The sequence below is a fragment of the Staurois parvus genome, unplaced genomic scaffold, assembly GCF_062004578.1.
Source record: "Staurois parvus isolate SC_StPar_1 unplaced genomic scaffold, SC_StPar_1.0 ptg000776l, whole genome shotgun sequence".
Classification (NCBI taxonomy): domain Eukaryota; kingdom Metazoa; phylum Chordata; class Amphibia; order Anura; family Ranidae; genus Staurois; species Staurois parvus.
This window is the reverse complement of record NW_028318572.1, coordinates 231,354-250,000: the sequence shown is the minus strand read 5'-3', so window position 1 is coordinate 250,000 and position 18,647 is coordinate 231,354. Positions and strand designations below refer to the sequence as shown.

Below are 18,647 nucleotides of genomic sequence, written 5' to 3'. Positions count from 1 at the left end.
GCACTATTCCTCCCACTGACACCAATAATGTGGCACTATTCCTCCCACTGACACCAATGATGGGGCACTATTCCTCCCACTGACACCAATGATGGGGCACTATTCCTCCCACTGACACCAATGATGGGGCACTATTCCTCCCACTGACACCAATGATGGGGCGCTATTCCTCCCACTGATACCAATGATGGGGCACTATTCCTCCCACTGATACCAATGATGGGGCACTATTCCTCCCAATGAAACCAATGATGGGGCACTATTCTCCCACTGACACCAATGATGGGGCACTATTCCTCCCACTGACACCAATGATGGGGCGCTATTCCTCCACTGACACCAATGATGGGGCGCTATTCCTCCCACTGATACCAATGATGGGGCACTATTCTTCCCACTGACACCAATGATGGGGCACTATTCCTCCCACTGACACCAATGATGGGGCACTATTCCTCCCACTGACACCAATGATGGGGCACTATTCCTCCCAATGACACCAATGATGGGGCACTATTCTCCCACTGACACCAATGATGGGGCACTATTCCTCCCACTGACACCAATGATGGGGCACTATTCCTCCATTGACACCAATGATGGGGCGCTATTCCTCCCACCGACACCAATGATGGGGCGCTATTCCTCCCACTGATACCAATGATGGGGCACTATTCCTCCCACTGACACCAGCGATGGGGTACCATTCCTCCCACTGACACCAATGATGGGGCACTATTCATCCCACTGACACCAATGATGGGGCACTATTCCCCCCACTGACACCAATGATGAGGCACTATTCCCCCCACTGATACTAATGATGGGGCACTATTCCTCCCACTGATACCAATGATGGGGCACTATTCCTCCCACTGACACCAATGATGGGGCACTATTCCTCCCACTGATACCAATGATGGGGCACTATTCCTCCCACTGACACCAATGATGGGGCACTATTCCTCTCACTGACACCAATGATGGGACACTATTCCTCCCACTGACACCAATGATGGGGCACTATTCCTCCCAATGATACTGATACCAATGATGGGGCACTATTCCTCCCACTGACACCAATGATGGGGCACTATTCCTCTCACTGACACCAATGATGGGGCACTATTCCTCCCACTGATACCAATGATGGGGCACTATTCCTCTCACTGACACCAATGATGGGGCACTATTCCTCCCACTGACACCAATGATGGGGCACTATTCCTCCCACTGACACCAATGATGGGGCACTATTCCTCTCACTGACACCAATGATGGGGCACTATTCCTCCCACTGACACCAATGATGGGGCACTATTCCTCCCACTGATACCAATGATGGGGCACTATTCCTCCCACTGATACCAATGATGGGGCACTATTCTCCCACTGACACCAATGATGGGGCACTATTCCTCCCACTGACACCAATGATGGGGCACTATTCCTCCATTGACACCAATGATGGGGCGCTATTCCTCCCACCGACACCAATGATGGGGCGCTATTCCTCCCACTGATACCAATGATGGGGCACTATTCCTCCCACTGACACCAGCGATGGGGTACCATTCCTCCCACTGACACCAATGATGGGGCACTATTCATCCCACTGACACCAATGATGGGGCACTATTCCCCCCACTGACACCAATGATGAGGCACTATTCCCCCCACTGATACTAATGATGGGGCACTATTCCTCCCACTGACACCAATGATGGGGCACTATTCCTCCCACTGATACCAATGATGGGGCACTATTCCTCCCACTGACACCAATGATGGGGCACTATTCCTCCCACTGACACCAATGATGGGGCACTATTCCTCCCACTGATACCAATGATGGGGCACTATTCCTCCCACTGACACCAATGATGGGGCACTATTCCTCTCACTGACACCAATGATGGGACACTATTCCTCCCACTGACACCAATGATGGGGCACTATTCCTCCCAATGATACTGATACCAATGATGGGGCACTATTCCTCCCACTGACACCAATGATGGGGCACTATTCCTCTCACTGACACCAATGATGGGGCACTATTCCTCCCACTGATACCAATGATGGGGCACTATTCCTCTCACTGACACCAATGATGGGGCACTATTCCTCCCACTGACACCAATGATGGGGCACTATTCCTCCCACTGACACCAATGATGGGGCACTATTCCTCTCACTGACACCAATGATGGGGCACTATTCCTCCCACTGACACCAATGATGGGGCACTATTCCTCCCACTGATACCAATGATGGGGCACTATTCCTCCCACTGATACCAATGATGGGGCACTATTCCTCCCCCTCCTAACCACATGGGGAGCAGAGTAAATATCTTACTCCCACTGACCACAGTCCAGGCCTACTAAAGTCTGAAGGACGGTAAACTGGCCCTTTGTTTATAACGTTTGGAGCCCCCTGCTCTGGAATGTGGGCTTTTCCCAGCAATGTGACAATCTTTGGCCCTCTTTGTTCACTTTTCCAGGCAACAAAAGCTGGAGGAGTCCTTGCTGTTTTCTGGAAAGTTCACCGACGCGCTCCAGGCTCTGATGGATTGGCTGTACCGAGCGGAGCCGCAGCTGTCAGAGGAGATACCTCTAGGAGGGGACCGAGATCTGGTCAGCGACCTGCTGGACAAACACAAGGTAGGCTTGTACTAGAGGGTCCGGGATGAAGATTTTCTAGGTCTGGGTGACTTTAATTGATGTCTATGGACAGAAATTCGATTCGCTTATTAATCTACAATCAAAGCTGTGTAGACATTTCAGACATTTCACTGCAATATCCTATACTTGACCATAGCAGAATATATAAAATGTCTTTATATGTACAGTGGGGATCGAAAGTTTGGGCACCCCAGCTAAAAATGTGTATTAATGTGCATAAAGAAGCCAAGGAAAGATGGAAAAATCTCCAAAAGGCATCAAATTACAGATCAGACATTCTTATAATATGTCAACAAAAGTTAGATTTTATTTCCATCATTTACACTTTCAAAATAACAGAAAACTAAAAAATGGCGTCTTCAAAAGTTTGGGCACCCTGCAGAATTTATAGCATGCACTGCCCCCTTTGCCAAGCTGAGACCTGCCAATGTCATGGATTGTTCTCAATCATCATCTGGGAAGACCAGGTGATGTCAATCTCAAAGGTTTGAAATGCCCAGACTCATCTGACCTTGCCCCAACAATCAGCACCATGGGTTCTTCTAAGCAGTTGTCTAGAAAACTGAAACTGAAAATAGTTGACTCTCACAAAGCTGGAGAAGGCTATAAGAAGATAGCAAAGCATTTTCAGATGTCAATATCCTCTGTTCGAAATGTAATTAAGAAATGGCAGTCATCAGGAACAGTGGAAGTTAAAGCAAGATCTGGAAGACCAAGAAAAATATCAGACAGAACAGCTCACAGGATTGTGAGAAAAACAATTCAAAACCCACGTTTGACTGCACGATCCCTCCAGAAAGATCTGGCAGACACTGGAGTTGTGGTACACTATTCCACTAAAAAGAGATACTTGTACAAATATGGTCTTCATGGAAGAGTCATCAGAAGAAAACCTCTTCTACGTCCTCACCACAAAAATCATCGTTTGAACTTTGCAAATGAACATATAGACAAGCCTGATGCATTTTGGAAACAAGTTCTGTGGACCGATGAGGTTAAAATTGAACTTTTTGGCTGGAATGAGCAAAGGTACGTTTGGAGAAGAAGGGGCACAGAATTGAATGAAAAGAACCTCTGTCCAACTGTTAAGCATGGGGTTGGATCAATCATGCTTTGGGGTTGTGTTGCAGCCAGTGGCACAGGGAACATCTAACGAGTAGAAGGAAAAATGGATTCAATAAAATTTCAGCAAATTTTGAATGGTAACTTGATGCCATCTGTGAAAAAGCTGAAGTTAAAGAGAGGATGGCTTCTACAAATGGATAATGATCCTAAACACACCTCGAAATCCACGGGGGATTACATCAAGAGGCGTAAACTGAAGGTTTTGTCATGGCCTTCACAATCTCCTGACCTCAACATAATTGAAAATCTATGGATAGACCTTAAAAGAGCCGTGCGTGACAGACAGCCCAGAAATCTCAAAGAACTGGAAGACTTTTGTAAGGAAGAATGGGCAAAGATACCTCAAACAAGAATTGAAAGACTCTTGGCTGGCTACAAAAAGTGTTTACAAGCTGTGATACTTGCCAAAGGGGGCAGTACAAGATATTAACTCTGCAGGGGGCCCAAACTTTTGCAGACGCCATTTTTTTGTTTTCTGTTATTTTGAAAGTGTAAATGATGGAAATAAAATCTAACTTTTGTTGACATATTATAAGAATGTCTAATCTGTAATTTGATGCCTTTTGGAGATTTTTCCATCTTTCCTTGGCTTCTTTATGCACATTAATACACATTTTTAGCTGGGGTGCCCAAACATTCGATCCCCACTGTATGTCCAGATGTAGGTGCTCCACGCTCAGGTATGGGGTGTTTCAGCCACAAATCATGACACTGTATAACAATGTAACTATATACGTCTTATATGGTCTTCTGCAAGGGTTCCTGACCTGGGGGATTATTATTATTATACAGGATTTATATCGCCAACAGTTTGCTCAGCGCTTTACAATATAATGGGAGACAATACAGCAACAATACAGTTCAATACAAGAGGGTTAGGAGGGCCCTGATCCTGGGAGCTTACAATCTAGGAGGGAGGGGCTAGTGGTACAAAAGGTAGTAGCTGTGGGGGATGGACTGGTTGGAAGAGTAGAAGATTCCATTATTAGTTGAGGGCAGGATAGGCTTCCCTGAAGAGATCGGATTTCAGAGATCGCCTAAAAGTGAGCAGAGTAGGCGATAGTCTGATAAATTGGGGTAGAGAGTTCCAGAGGATGGGGGAAGCTCTGGAGAAGTCCTGCAGACGAGCATGGGAGGAGGAGACAAGGGAGCTAGAGAGTAGGAGGTCTTGCGAGGAGCGGAGAGGACGGTTTGGGTGATATTTGGAGACAAGATTGGTGATGTAATTTGGGACGGAGTTATAAATGGCTTTATATGTTATTGTTAATGCTTTGAATTTTATCTGTTGGGCAATGGGAAGCCAGTGGAGGGATTGGCAGAGAGGGGTGGAGGACACTGAATGGAGGCCAGTGGAGGGATTGGCAGAGAGGGGTGGAGGACACTGAATGGAGGCCAGTGGAGGGATTGGCAGAGAGGTGTGGAGGACACTGAGTGGAGGTCAGTGGAGGGATTGGCAGAGAGGGGTGGAGAACACTGAGTGGAGGTCAGTGGAGGGATTGGTAGAGAGGGGTGGAGGACACTGAGTGGAGGTCAGTGGAGGGATTGGCAGAGAGGGGTGGAGGACACTGAATGGAGGCCAGTGGAGGGATTGGCAGAGAGGGGTGGAGGACACTGAGTGGAGGTCAGTGGAGGGATTGGCAGAGAGGGGTGGAGGACACTGAGTGGAGGTCAGTGGAGGGATTGGCAGAGAGGGGTGGAGGACACTGAGTGGAGGCCAGTGGAGGGATTGGCAGAGAGGGGTGGAGGACACTGAGTGGAAGCCAGTGGAGGGATTGGCAGAGAGGGGTGGAGGACACTGAGTGGAGGCCAGTGGAGGGATTGGCAGAGAGGTGTGGAGGACACTGAGTGGAGGCCAGTGGAGGGATTGGCAGAGAGGGGTGGAGGACACTGAGTGGAGGCCAGTGGAGGGATTGGCAGAGAGGGGTGGAGGACACTGAGTGGAGGCCAGTGGAGGGATTGGCAGAGAGGGGTGGAGGACACTGAGTGGAGGCCAGTGGAGGGATTGGCAGAGAGGGATGGCACATATGGGATGGTTAGTAAGGTGGATGTGTCTGGCAGCGGCATTCATGATAGACTGAAGAGGGGATAGCCTGGGATGAGGTCGGCCAATGAGGAGGGAGTTACAATAGTCAAGGCAAGAGATAACAAGGGAGGGAATAAGTTGCTTGGTGGTTTCTGAGGTTAGGAACGGCTGTATCATGGGGCCCCCGGGCAATAGGGGATCATGGGGCCCCTGTGTCCTCGCCCACACTCAAACCACACCCAAAAAAGCCTATGAAAGGTGCCTGGGGGATCTCATTGGGCACCCTACTGATCCCGGGCCCTCAGACAGTACCCGAGTACTCGAATGGTCAGTCCGCCCTGGTGACATCCATGCTGATATGTCACTTAGTAGGTTAGTAATGCGAGAGGAGACTGAAGGGGCGAGGTGAGGGGTAGAAAGTTAGATTTGTGTGTCATCAGCATAGAGGTGAGTATTTGGTAGCAAATTTAAGGGTACTTGAAAATATTTCTATAATGGCTGTCAGGTTGGTGATTAAGGTCTTAAGTCTGACCATTTAGTATGCAGAATAAAAAGTTACGGCAGGAGGTAAGTGTCTGCAGACGTTCCACAGAGCCTCATTATCCAACACTCATTCTATAGTACTAGCTGTCGGCCACGTAACCAGTTCCTGGTGGATTCATTGACACTCTGCCTCTCTTAAGAGCAGATGCTCTCTCTGCGATCTGGAGCAAAAGAGGAAGTGGCGTAGAATGTAGACTGTGAGTCCTGAGTTACATATCAGTTGGCTTGACCTACCTCTCTTCAGGGCCACAGCTGCTGCCAGTCCATTAGGGTGCCTCCATCAGATGAGAGTCGTTCTGCAGCATGGATTCCCTTCACTACTCTCTCCATGAAGTACTTAAAGAACTGCTATAGTCCACCCTGAACTGCCACATACTGTACCCTTGCTCCATCTCCTCCGTGGCCCTGCTCATGGAGGAATGCCCAGCCCTTCAAATCAAAGTGGCCCCAATAACCAGATCCAGATAATCCCATTGACACTGACGCACTGGTATTTTTTCCTCCCACTGTTAGTTGAATTGGCCCCTCACTTTACTCCCAACTTCTGTACCACCTCCCAATTGAGGGGCACAACTTACACAAATCAGCTGCCAAAGGGTACCCAAGTGAAAAAAGGTTTGGAACCACTGGTCTACTATAACATCCAACTGGACTGATCATGGGGAGTGGGTGGGCTAAATGTAAACTGATCTTCGAACAGAAGGGGGTACAGGAGGAGAAGCCGATAATGGACTAAGAGAGAGGAACGTGGAGGCAGGATGGGGGCATGGACATGGTGGGACCATGGGGCAGAGTGGAAGTTGGCCATAGCAGGGGTGGTGGTGGGGTAAACATAGAGGGAAAGGTGGTGGTGGTGGGGTCTACCATAGAATGTAGTACGCCAAAGAAGTATATTACAGAGGTTCTGGGAAGTCAACACCAGGGGCTGACTGACAACTCATGGGGCCCCCGGGCAATAGGGGATCATGGGGCCCCTGTGTCCTTGCCCAAAATCAAAAAAGCCTATGAAAAAGGTACCAGGGGCATCTTATGGGGCCCCCTACTGACCCCGGGCCCTCGGGCAGTGCCCAAGTTTCCAAACGGTCAGTCCGCCCCTGGTCAACACTTATTTGTTCCAGAACATTATAGATCAGAGGTCTCCAAACTTTCTAAACAAAGGGTCAGTTTACTGTCCTTCATACTTTTGGAGGGCCAGACTGTGGCCTGTGTGAGTAGAAATGTTAATGGAGTAAAAAATACACCATCATTGTGTCAGTGGGAGGAATAGTGCCCCATCATTGATGTCAGTGGGAGGAATAGTGCCCCATCATTGGTGTCAGTGGGAGGAATAGTGCCCTATCATTGGTGTCAGTGGGAGGAATAGTGCCCCATCATTGGTGTCAGTGGGATGAATAGTGCCCCATCATTGTGTCAGTGGGAGGAATAGTGCCCCATCATTGGTGTCAGTGGGAGGAATAGTGCCCCATCATTTGTGTCAGTGAGAGGAATAGTGCCCCATCATTGGTGTCAGTGGGAGGAATAGTGCCCCATCATTGGTATCAGTGGGAGGAGTAGTGCCCCATCATTGGTGTCAGTGGGAGGAATAGTGCCCCATCATTGATGTCAGTGGGAAGAATAGTGCCCCATCATTGGTGTCAGTGGGAGGAATAGTGCCTCATCATTGGTGTCAGTGGGAGGAATAGTGCTCCATCATTGGTGTCAGTGGGAGGAATAGTGCTCCATCATTGGTGTCAGTGGGAGGAATAGTGCTCCATCATTGGTGTCAGTGGGAGGAATAGTGCCTCATCATTGGTGTCAGTGGGAGGAATAGTGCTCCATCATTGGTGTCTGTGGGAGGAATAGTGCCCCATCATTTGTGTCTGTGGGAGGAATAGTGCCCATCATTGGTATCAGTGGGAGGAATAGTGCCCCATCATTGGTGTCAGTGGGAGGAATGATACCCCATCATTGGTGTCAGTGGGAGGAATAGTGCCCCATCATTGGTGTCTGTGGGAGGAATAGTGCTCCATCATTGGTGTCTGTGGGAGGAATAGTGCTCCATCATTGGTGTCAGTGGGAGGAATAGTGCCCCATCATTGGTATCAGTGGGAGGAATAGTGCCCCATCATTGGTGTCAGTGGGAGGAATAGTGCCCCATCATTGGTGTCAGTGGGAGGAATAGTGCCCCATCATTGGTATCAGTGGGATGAATAGTGTCCCATCATTGGTATCAGTGGGAGGAATAGTGCCCCATCATTGGTATCAGTGGGAGGAATAGTGCCCCATCATTGGTATCAGTGGGAGGAATAGTGCCCCATCATTGGTGTCAGTGGGAGGAATAGTGCTCCATCATTAGTGTCCGTGGGAGGAATAGTGCCCCATCATTGGTATTACTGGCCCGACATCAGTGGGAGGAACCCAAGGACCAGATAAAGGCAAGCAAAGGGGCTTGCCACAGTTTGGTCTTTAAAAGATTGTGGCTTTCTCTCTCACTGCTGTAGGATTCAGCCTCCAGGATAGAATGCACCACTGAACGCATGGGACTCCTCTAAAACCTCACCTCGGTGGAGATATGTTTTTGTCATAGGAGTCCCCATCCCCACCATACGTTGTCCCCTCAGCCGTGTCCACAATGCTAAGCACTCTGCCTACCATTGAGTTGCACCTCTTTCCCCCACCACAACTACAGTATGCTGCCATGAATTGGTGCCAAGAAAGGAAATTTATGGTCAGCATTTGATACAATTTTTGTTTTCCCGGTGCCAACATGTCAGCATACATATGGCAGCTGCACCATCTACCACATGTATGCTGCCATGGATTGGTGCCAGGAAAGGAAGATTACGGTAGATATTTGATACACTTTTTCTCTGGCATACATGTGTTAGTAGTGCCACCTTCCATATGTATGCTGCCATGGATTGGCACCAGGAAAGAGAAATTATGGTAAGTATTTGATACAGTTTTCCATTCTGTATTATACAAGGGGGGGGGGGGGTACAGCTCACCAGTCTAGGTCATGGCTGAGATTCATCATGTGTTGTGAGAAACTGGTCAGGGCTGATCACACATACCAGGGCTGTACTAAATGCGTTGGTGGAATCCCTAGTAAAAGTTGCCATCTATTCCATCTTGTGAATGAAATATGAAAAGAAGGAAGTATGGATAATATTTGAGAATCTATTTGTAGATCAAATGGCTAGCAGGGCTGAGTCCTTGCTGTGAGCTCTCCTAAAAATTAGTTGGTGTTATAAGCATGCATGCCGGGCCCACCAGATGGTTTGTTGAACATTTCTGGAACCCTCATGGTCCCCTTTCCTTCCTCTAACCATTCAGCAATGTTCTCTGCTGTATCTTCTAGGCCTTCCAGAAAGAACTGGGGAAGAGAGCCAGCTCCATGAAGACCCTGAAACACTCCGTCCGAGACCTGAGTCGTGGAGGTGTCGGCACTGACTCTCATTGGCTGCAGAGACAGATGGAGGAGCTGGGCCATCGCTGGGACGTGGTGTGTCAGCTGTCTGTCACAAAGCAAGCCAGGCTGGAGGCTTCTCTGCAGCAGGTCAGTATGTGTCCAGGGGGTATGAAGACGGACTCTTCGATTGTCCACAGGAATGTCTCAACATAACTGCAAACGAAGAATGCTTTCAGAAATCGAAGTGTTCATAGTTTATATTTTATCAATGAACAAAATGGAAAGTAAATGAGCAGAAGAGAAATCCAAATCAAATCAATGGTTGGTGTGAGCGCCCTTTGCCTTCAAACCAGCATCAGTTCTTCTAGGTAGACTTGCACACAGTTTTTGAAGGAACTTGGCAGGTAGGTTGTTCCAGAGATCTTGGAGAACTAACCGCAGATCTTCTGTGGATGTCGGCTGCCTCCAATCCTTCTGTCTCTTCCCAGACAGACTCCATGATGGTGAGATCAAGGCTCTGTGGGGGCCAAACCATCACTTCCAGGACTCCTTGATCTTCTTTACACTGAACGTTCTTAATGACATTGGCTGAACCACATTGTGGTCGTTACCCTGCTTAAGAATACATTTTGGGCCAATCATGATGGATAAGTATCTGTCTATATTTGTCAGCATTGAGGACACCATTGATCCTGACCAAATATCCAAATCGATTTGCAGAAGTGCAGCCCCAAAGTTGCAAGGAACCTCCACCATACTTCACAGTTGCCTGCAGACACTCACTTTAGTACAGGTCTACAGCCCTTCGCCAACAAACTGCCTCCTGCTGCAGCCAAATATTTCACATTTTGACTCATCAGTCCAGAGCACCTGCTGCCATTCTTCTGCACCCCACTTCCTATGTTTTCTTGAATAGTTGAGTTTCTTAGCCTGGTTTCCATGTTGGAAGTTTGATTCAATAGCTACAATTCTTACATGAAGACCAGTTCTGGCCAAACTTCTACGGACAGTAGATGAGTGTATCTGCGTCCCACTGATTTCCACCAGTTCTGTACTCATGGCACTGCTGGACATCTTCCCATCTTGAAGGGAAGTAATCATGATATGTCTTTCATCTGCTGCATTAAAGTGTTACTAAACCCCGGACCCTGCATTCACTATATCCGCTCTCCCCGGACCCTGCATTCACTATATCCGCTCTCCCCGGACCCCGCATTCACTATATCTGCTCTCCCCAGACCCCGCATTCACTATATCTGCTCTCCCCAGACCCCGCATTCACTATATCCAGTCTCCCCGGACCCTGCATGCACTATATCTGGTCTCCCCGGACCCTGCATTCACTATATCCGCTCTCCCCGGACCCTGCATTCACTATATCCGCTCTCCCCGAACCCCGCATTCACTATATCCGCTCTCCCCGGACCCCGCATTCACTATATCTGATCTCCCCGGACCCCGCATTCACTATGTCCGCTCTCCCCAGAACCTGCATTCACTATATCCGCTCTCCCCGGACCCCGCATTCACTATATCCGCTCTCCCCGGACCCCGCATTCACTATATCTGCTCTCCCCGGACCCCGCATTCACTATATCTGGTCTCCCCGGTCCCCGCATTCACTATATCCGCTCTCCCCGGACCCCGCATTCACTATATCCGGTCTCCCCGGACCCCGCATTCACTATATCCGGTCTCCCCGGACCCCGCATTCACTATGTCCGCTCTCCCCGGTCCCCGCATTCACTATATCCGCTCTCCCCGGACCCCGCATTCACTATGTCCGCTCTCCCCGGACCCTGTATTCACTATATCCGCTCTCCCCGGACCCTGCATTCACTATATCCGCTCTCCCCGGACCCCGCATTCACTATATCCGCTCTCCCCGGATCCTGCATTCACTATATCCGCTCTCCCCGGACCCCGCATTCACTATACCTGCTCTCCCCGGACCCTGCATTCACTATATCTGCTCTCCCTGGACCCTGCATTCACTATATCCGGTCTCCCCGGACCCTGCATTCACTATATCCGCTCTCCCCAGACCCCGCATTCACTATATCTGCTCTCCCCGGACCCTGCATTCACTATATCTGGTCTCCCCGGACCCTGCATTCACTATATCCGGTCTCCCCGTACCCTGCATTCACTATATCTGCTCTCCCCAGACCCCGCATTCCCTATATCCGCTCTCCCCAGACCCCGCATTCACTATATCCGCTCTCCCCGGACCCTGCATTCACTATATCCGCTCTCCCCGGACCCTGCATTCACTATATCCGTTCTCCTCGGACCCGGCATTCACTATATCCGCTCTCCCAGGACCCGGCATTCACTTTATACAGTCTCCCCGGACCCCGCATTCACTATATCTGCTCTCCCCGGACCCCGCATTCACTATATCTGCTCTCCCCGGACCCTGCATTCACTATATCCGGTCTCCCCGGACCCTGCATTCACTATATCTGGTCTCCCCGTACCCTGCATTCACTATATCCGGTCTCCCCGTACCCTGCATTCACTATATCTGCTCTCCCCAGACCCCGCATTCCCTATATCCGCTCTCCCCAGACCCCGCATTCACTATATCCGCTCTCCCCGGACCCTGCATTCACTATATCCGCTCTCCCCGGACCCTGCATTCACTATATCCGTTCTCCTCGGACCCGGCATTCACTATATCCGCTCTCCCAGGACCCGGCATTCACTTTATACAGTCTCCCCGGACCCCGCATTCACTATATCTGCTCTCCCCGGACCCCGCATTCACTATATCTGCTCTCCCACAGTACACACAACATGGAAATGCAATTATTTTAGTAAATATAAACTGCTAAATACCTTTTCTCATCAGCCGTATTTAGCAGTCTTGTGACTTCTATCGGTGTCCAGCTGAGCACTGGTTAAAGCATGTAGGAGGAGTTTTTATTGTCTACTGATTGTCCTGTGAGGCTGCAAGACCCCTGACCCTCTGTCTGGACAGTGCTGATTGGTCCTGTGCTGATCACATGCACCCTCCAAAGAAAAAAAAAAAACCTCTCTAGCAATACATAGCAAACTGAGCATGTGCAGCTTGCCTCCAAGGCTCTGTTCTTTCAGCAGATAGATTGGGGACAGTAGAAGAAGGGGAGGATCAGAGAAGACAGCCTTCTTACCCAATGCAGAGGATTAACCCCTTAGGTCCCACAGTGAGTATAACCAGCACGCTTTACTGCATCTACAGACTGATTGGACTGTTGTGGGTTTAGTAACACTTTACATTTCCTTGGCTGATCACTGTGTCTGTAGTCCTCAACACTGCCAGGTTCTTTGTGCTTCTTCAGAAGACTTGATGAATTGATTGATGCTGGTTTACAGTCAAAGGGTGAGCACATCAAATATTGATTTGATTTAGATTTGTCTTCCGTTCGCTCACTCTCCGTTTTGTAAATTGATAAAAATAAACAACGAAAATATATATATTTCTGAAAGAATTCTTACTTTACAGCATTTCTTCACACCTGCCTATAACTTTTGCACAGGACCATAGTTGGGTATAGAACAGTGGTCTCCAAACTGCCGGATGCGGCCCTTTGCTTGCTAGTATCTGGCCCTTGGGGCACTATTTAATCCACTGACACCAACAAATTCCTCCCAGTGATACCAACGATGGGGCACAATTCCAAAGAATGACACCAATGATGGGGCACAGTTCATCCCAGTGATACCAAGAATGGAGCCCACTGACACCAACCATGGGGCACAGTTCATCCCAGTGATACCAAGAATGGAGCCCAATGACACCAACGATGGGGCACAGTTCATCCCAATGATACCAAGAATGGAGCCCAATGACACCAACCATGGGGCACAGTTCATCCCAATGATACCAAGAATGGAGCCCACTGACACCAACCATGGGGCACAGTTCATCCCAAGGATACTAAGAATGGAGCCCACTGACACCAACCATGTGGCACAGGTCATCCCAATGATACTAAGAATGGAGCCCAATGACACCAATGATGGTGCACAATTTCTCCCAACGACACCAACGATGGGGCACAGTTCATCCCAATGATACCAAGAATGGAGCCCAATGACACCAACGATGGGGCACAATTCCAACCAATGACACCAACAATGGGGCACAGTTCATCCCAATGATACCAATAATGGAGCCCAATGACACCAATGATGGGGCACAGTTCATCCCAATGATACCAAGAATGGAGCCCACTGACACCAACCATGGGGCACAGTTTATCCCAATGATACCAAGAATGGAACCCAATGGCACCAATGATGGGGCACAATTTATCCCAACAACACCAATGATGGGGCACAGTTCATCCCAATGATACCAAGAATGGAGCCCAATGACACCAATGATGGGGCACAGTTCATCCCAATGATACCAAGAATGGAGACCACTGACACCAACCATGGGGCACAGTTTATCCCAATGATAATAAGAATGGAGCCCAATGACACCAATGATGGGGCACAATTTATCCAAAGGACACCAATGATGGGGTACAGTTCATCCCAATGATACCAAGAATGGAGCCCACTGACACCAATGATGGGGCACAGTTCATCCCAATGGTACCAAGAATGGAGCCCAATGACACCAATGATGGGGCAAAGTTCATCCCAATGATACCAAGAATGGAGCCCAATGACACCAATGATGGGGCACAATTTATCCCAATGACGCCAACGATGGGGCACAGTTCATCCCAATGATACCAAGAATGGAACCCAATGACACCAATGATGGGGCACAGTTCATCCCAATGATACCAAGAATGGAGCCCAATGACAGTAACGATGGGGCACAATTCTAACCAATGACACCAACGATGGGGCACAGTTTATCCCAATGATAAGAAGAATAAAGCCCAATGACACCAATGATGGGGCACAATTTATCCAAACAACACCAATGATGGGGCACAGTTCATCCCAATGATATCAAGAATGGAACCCAATGACACCAACGATGGGGCACAGTTCATCCCAATGATACCAAGAATGGAGCCCAATGAAACCAACGATGGGGCACAATTCCAAACAATGACACCAACGATGGGGCACAGTTCATCCCAATGATACCAAGAATGGAGCCCAATGACACCAATGATGGGGCACAATTTATCCCAACGACACCAATGATGGGGCACAGTTCATCCCAATGATACCAAGAATGGAGCCCAATGACACCAATGATGGGTCACAGTTCATCCCAATGATACCAAGAATGGAGCCCACTGACACCAACCATGGGGCACAGTTTATCCCAATGATACCAAGAATGGAACCCAATGGCACCAATGATGGGGCACAATTTATCCCAACAACACCAATGATGGGGCACAGTTCATCCCAATGATACCAAGAATGGAGCCCAATGACACCAATGATGGGGCACAGTTCATCCCAATGATACCAAGAATGGAGCCCACTGACACCAACCATGGGGCACAGTTTATCCCAATGATAATAAGAATGGAGCCCAATGACACCAATGATGGGGCACAATTTATCCAAATGACACCAATGATGAGGTACAGTTCATCCCAATGATACCAAGAATGGAGCCCAATGACACCAACGATGGGGCAAAATTCCAACCAATGACACCAACAATGGGGCACAGTTCATCCCAATGATACCAAGAATGGGGCCCAATGACACCAATGATGGGGCACAGTTCATCCCAATGATACCAAGAATGGAGCCCAATGACACCAACGATGGGGCACAATTCCAACCAATGACACCAACAATGGGGCACAGTTGATCCCAGTGATACCAAGAATGGAGCCCAATGACACCAATGATGGGGCACAGTTCATCCCAATGATACCAAGAATGGAGCCCAATGACACCAATGATGGGGCACAATTTATCCCAACGACACCAATGATGGGGCACAGTTTATCCCAATGATACCAAGAATGGAGCCCAATGACACCAATGATGGGGCACAGTTCATCCCAATGATACCAAGAATGGAGCCCACTGACACCAACCATGGGGCACAGTCAGGGGCGGACTGACCATTTGGAAACTCTGGCACTGCCCGAAGGCTCGGGGTCAGTAGGGGGCCCCATGAGATGCCCCTGGTACCTTTTTCATAGGCTTTTTTGAGTTTGGGCAAGGACACAGGGGCCCCATAATCTCCTATTGACCGGGGGCCCCATGAGTTGTCCGCCCCTGACCCCATAGAACACCTTTGGGATGAATTAGAGCGGAGACTGCGAGCCAGGCCTCCTCCCCCGACATCAGTGCCTGACCTGACAAATGTGCTTCTGGAAGAATGGTCCAACCTTCCCATAGACACCCTCCTAAACCTTGTGGACGGCCTTCCCAGAAGAGTTGAAGCTGTTATAGCTGCAAAGGGCGGGGCCAACTCAATATTGAACCCTACGGACTAAGACTGGGGGGCCATTAAAGGTCATGTGTGGGGAAAGGGCGGGGCCAACTCAATATTGAACCCTACGGACTAAGACTGGGGGGCCATTAAAGGTCATGTGCGTGGAAAGGGCGGGGCCAACTCAATATTGAACCCTACGGACTAAGACTGGGAGGCCATTAAAGGTCATGTGCGTGGAAAGGGCGGCCGACCAATACTGGGGGCAATATAGTGTCTATACTGTACAGCTATGCAAGATCTCCTGGATCAGTGGACAAGGGATGAGGGGTGTTATAAGGAGAAACATCACCAGGGGGCAGCAAAGGTAGAAAAATACAACAGGCTGGAACCTTATTAGATGTTTTTTGGACAATTAACCGCTTGACCTCCGGAAGATTTTACCTCCCTTCATGACCAGGGTAGTTTTGCTGTTCAGCACTGTGCTACCTTAACTGGCAAGTGGTCATGCCACACTGTGCCCAAATTAAAATTGTCATTTATTTCACACAAGTAGAGCTTTTTTTTGGTGGTATTTGATATCCGCTGTTTTTTTTATTATATAAACAAAAAAAAAGACCAAAAAATGTAAATAAAAAATATGTTCTACTTTCTGTTATAAAACATAGCCAATAAAATCATATTTCTTCATAAATTTGGGCCAAAATGTATTCTGCTACATGTCTTTGGTGCAGGGGCGGACTGACAACTCATGGCGCCCCTAAGCAATAGGAAACCATGGGGCCCCTGTGTCCTCACCCACACTCAAACCACACCCAAAAAAGCCAATGAAAGGTACCAGGGGCATCTCATGGGACCCCTACTGACCCTGGGCCCTCGGGCAGTGCCCCGAGTGGCTAAATGGTCAGTCCGCCCCTGCTTTGGTGTCTTATATTAATAGGTTTGTGTGAAAGTTATATGTATATCACAGAAACGCAGAAGATATAGGACTTTACTGGCATTGAAGGGGAACCCATGCGTTATACTGTGTAAAAATACAAATTTTATTCAAAATATCAGAACAACTTTATAAACTGTCTATGATAAAATTGCTCGATATCAATATCATTTGAGCGGTCTGTATTAGTTTCTGTGAAAGTTATAGCATCTACAAACTATGGTATAAATACTGGAATATACGCAGCTATAGACACTATACTAGTAATGGCGATGATCAGCAACTTGTAGTGTGACTGTGATAGTGTGGTGGGCAATCTGGTGCTAACAGACACTGACTGACTAAATTACACTGATGTCACTAGTGACTAGGGATGCACCGGTACCCTTTTTTGATCGGCGAGTACTGATACTTTAAGGACTCTCCGATACTTTGCATCAATAAAAAATGTAGTACCGCAAAGAATAGCATGTGATTTGAACAGGACCAGGGGCGGACTGACCATTTGGAAACTCGGGCACTGTCCGAGGGCCCGGGGTCAGTAGGGGGCCCCATGAGATGCCCCTGGTACCTTTTTCATAGGCTTTTTTGAGTTTGGGCAAGGACACGGGCCCCATGATCCCCTATTGCCCGGGGGGCCCCATGAGTTGTCAGTCCGCCCCTGAACAGGACATTCTTGTCCAAATCGCATGCGCTTTCCCCACTGCTCCTGTGTGAACCCAGGATTGTAGTACTGGATTTTCCCGATACGAGGAGGGCTGCACTGCCCACCCTTTCAGTTTGTGTTGTTTACCTTTGGCTTCACCCTGCCAATAAGATGGCGGCCTCTACCATTTGAGAGCGTAAAGTGTCAAGTATCTACTTTGTTTTCTGGGCTTGTCATAGCCTGAGTTCACACAGGAGCGGTGCAGGAAACCCATGCTGTCACAGAAGGAAAAGCTGAGCATTTGAAATCCCTTTGGCGTTCTCTCCTCTCAGTGCAGGGATGACAGTACAGGCTAGACGGCTTCTGATTGGTCCATACTGTCATCCCTGCAAGAAGAGGAGAGAAAGCCACTTCACAGGTCTGGGGATTTCAAATCCTCATGGGTTTTTCTCCTCTCCTTGCAGGGATGACAGTACAGGCTAGATGGCTTCTGATTGGTCAGCACAGTCATGGTGCTGACCAATCGGATGCCATCTGGCCCATTCTGTCATCCCTGCAGGGAGAGGAGAGAAAGCCACTTCACAGGTTTGGGATTTTTAAATCCTTGTGGTTTTCTCTCCTCTCAGAGCAGGGATGACTGTACAGGCTAGACGGCTTCTGATTGGTCAGTACAATCATGGTGCTGACTAATCGGAAGCCGTCTAGTCCGTACTGTCATTCCTGCAAGGAGAGGAGAGAAAGCCACTTCACAGGTCTGTGATTTCAAATCCTCGCAGCTTTCTCTGCTCTCGGTGCAGGGATGACAGTACGGACTAGACGGCTTCTGATTGGTCAGCACAGTCATGGTGCTGACTAATCGGAAGCCGTCTCATCCGTACTGTGATCCCTGCAAGGAGAGGAGAGAAAACATTTGAAATCCCCAGACCTGTGAAGCGGC

At 48.8% G+C, this 18,647-nt stretch overlaps 1 protein-coding gene across 2 annotated transcripts in view; it reads left to right on the top strand.

Moving 5' to 3' along the window:
• LOC149444767 (microtubule-actin cross-linking factor 1, isoforms 6/7-like) overlaps nucleotides 1–18,647 on the top strand; it is a 98,700-nt gene that overhangs the window by 25,303 nt on the left and 54,750 nt on the right. For both annotated transcript variants that reach the window (XM_089654548.1, XM_089654549.1), the window contains exons 14-15: nucleotides 2,507–2,666; nucleotides 9,719–9,916. In XM_089654548.1, coding sequence (XP_089510674.1) covers nucleotides 2,507–2,666; nucleotides 9,719–9,916 — 358 coding nt within the window. The remainder of the gene's footprint in view (nucleotides 1–2,506; nucleotides 2,667–9,718; nucleotides 9,917–18,647) is intronic.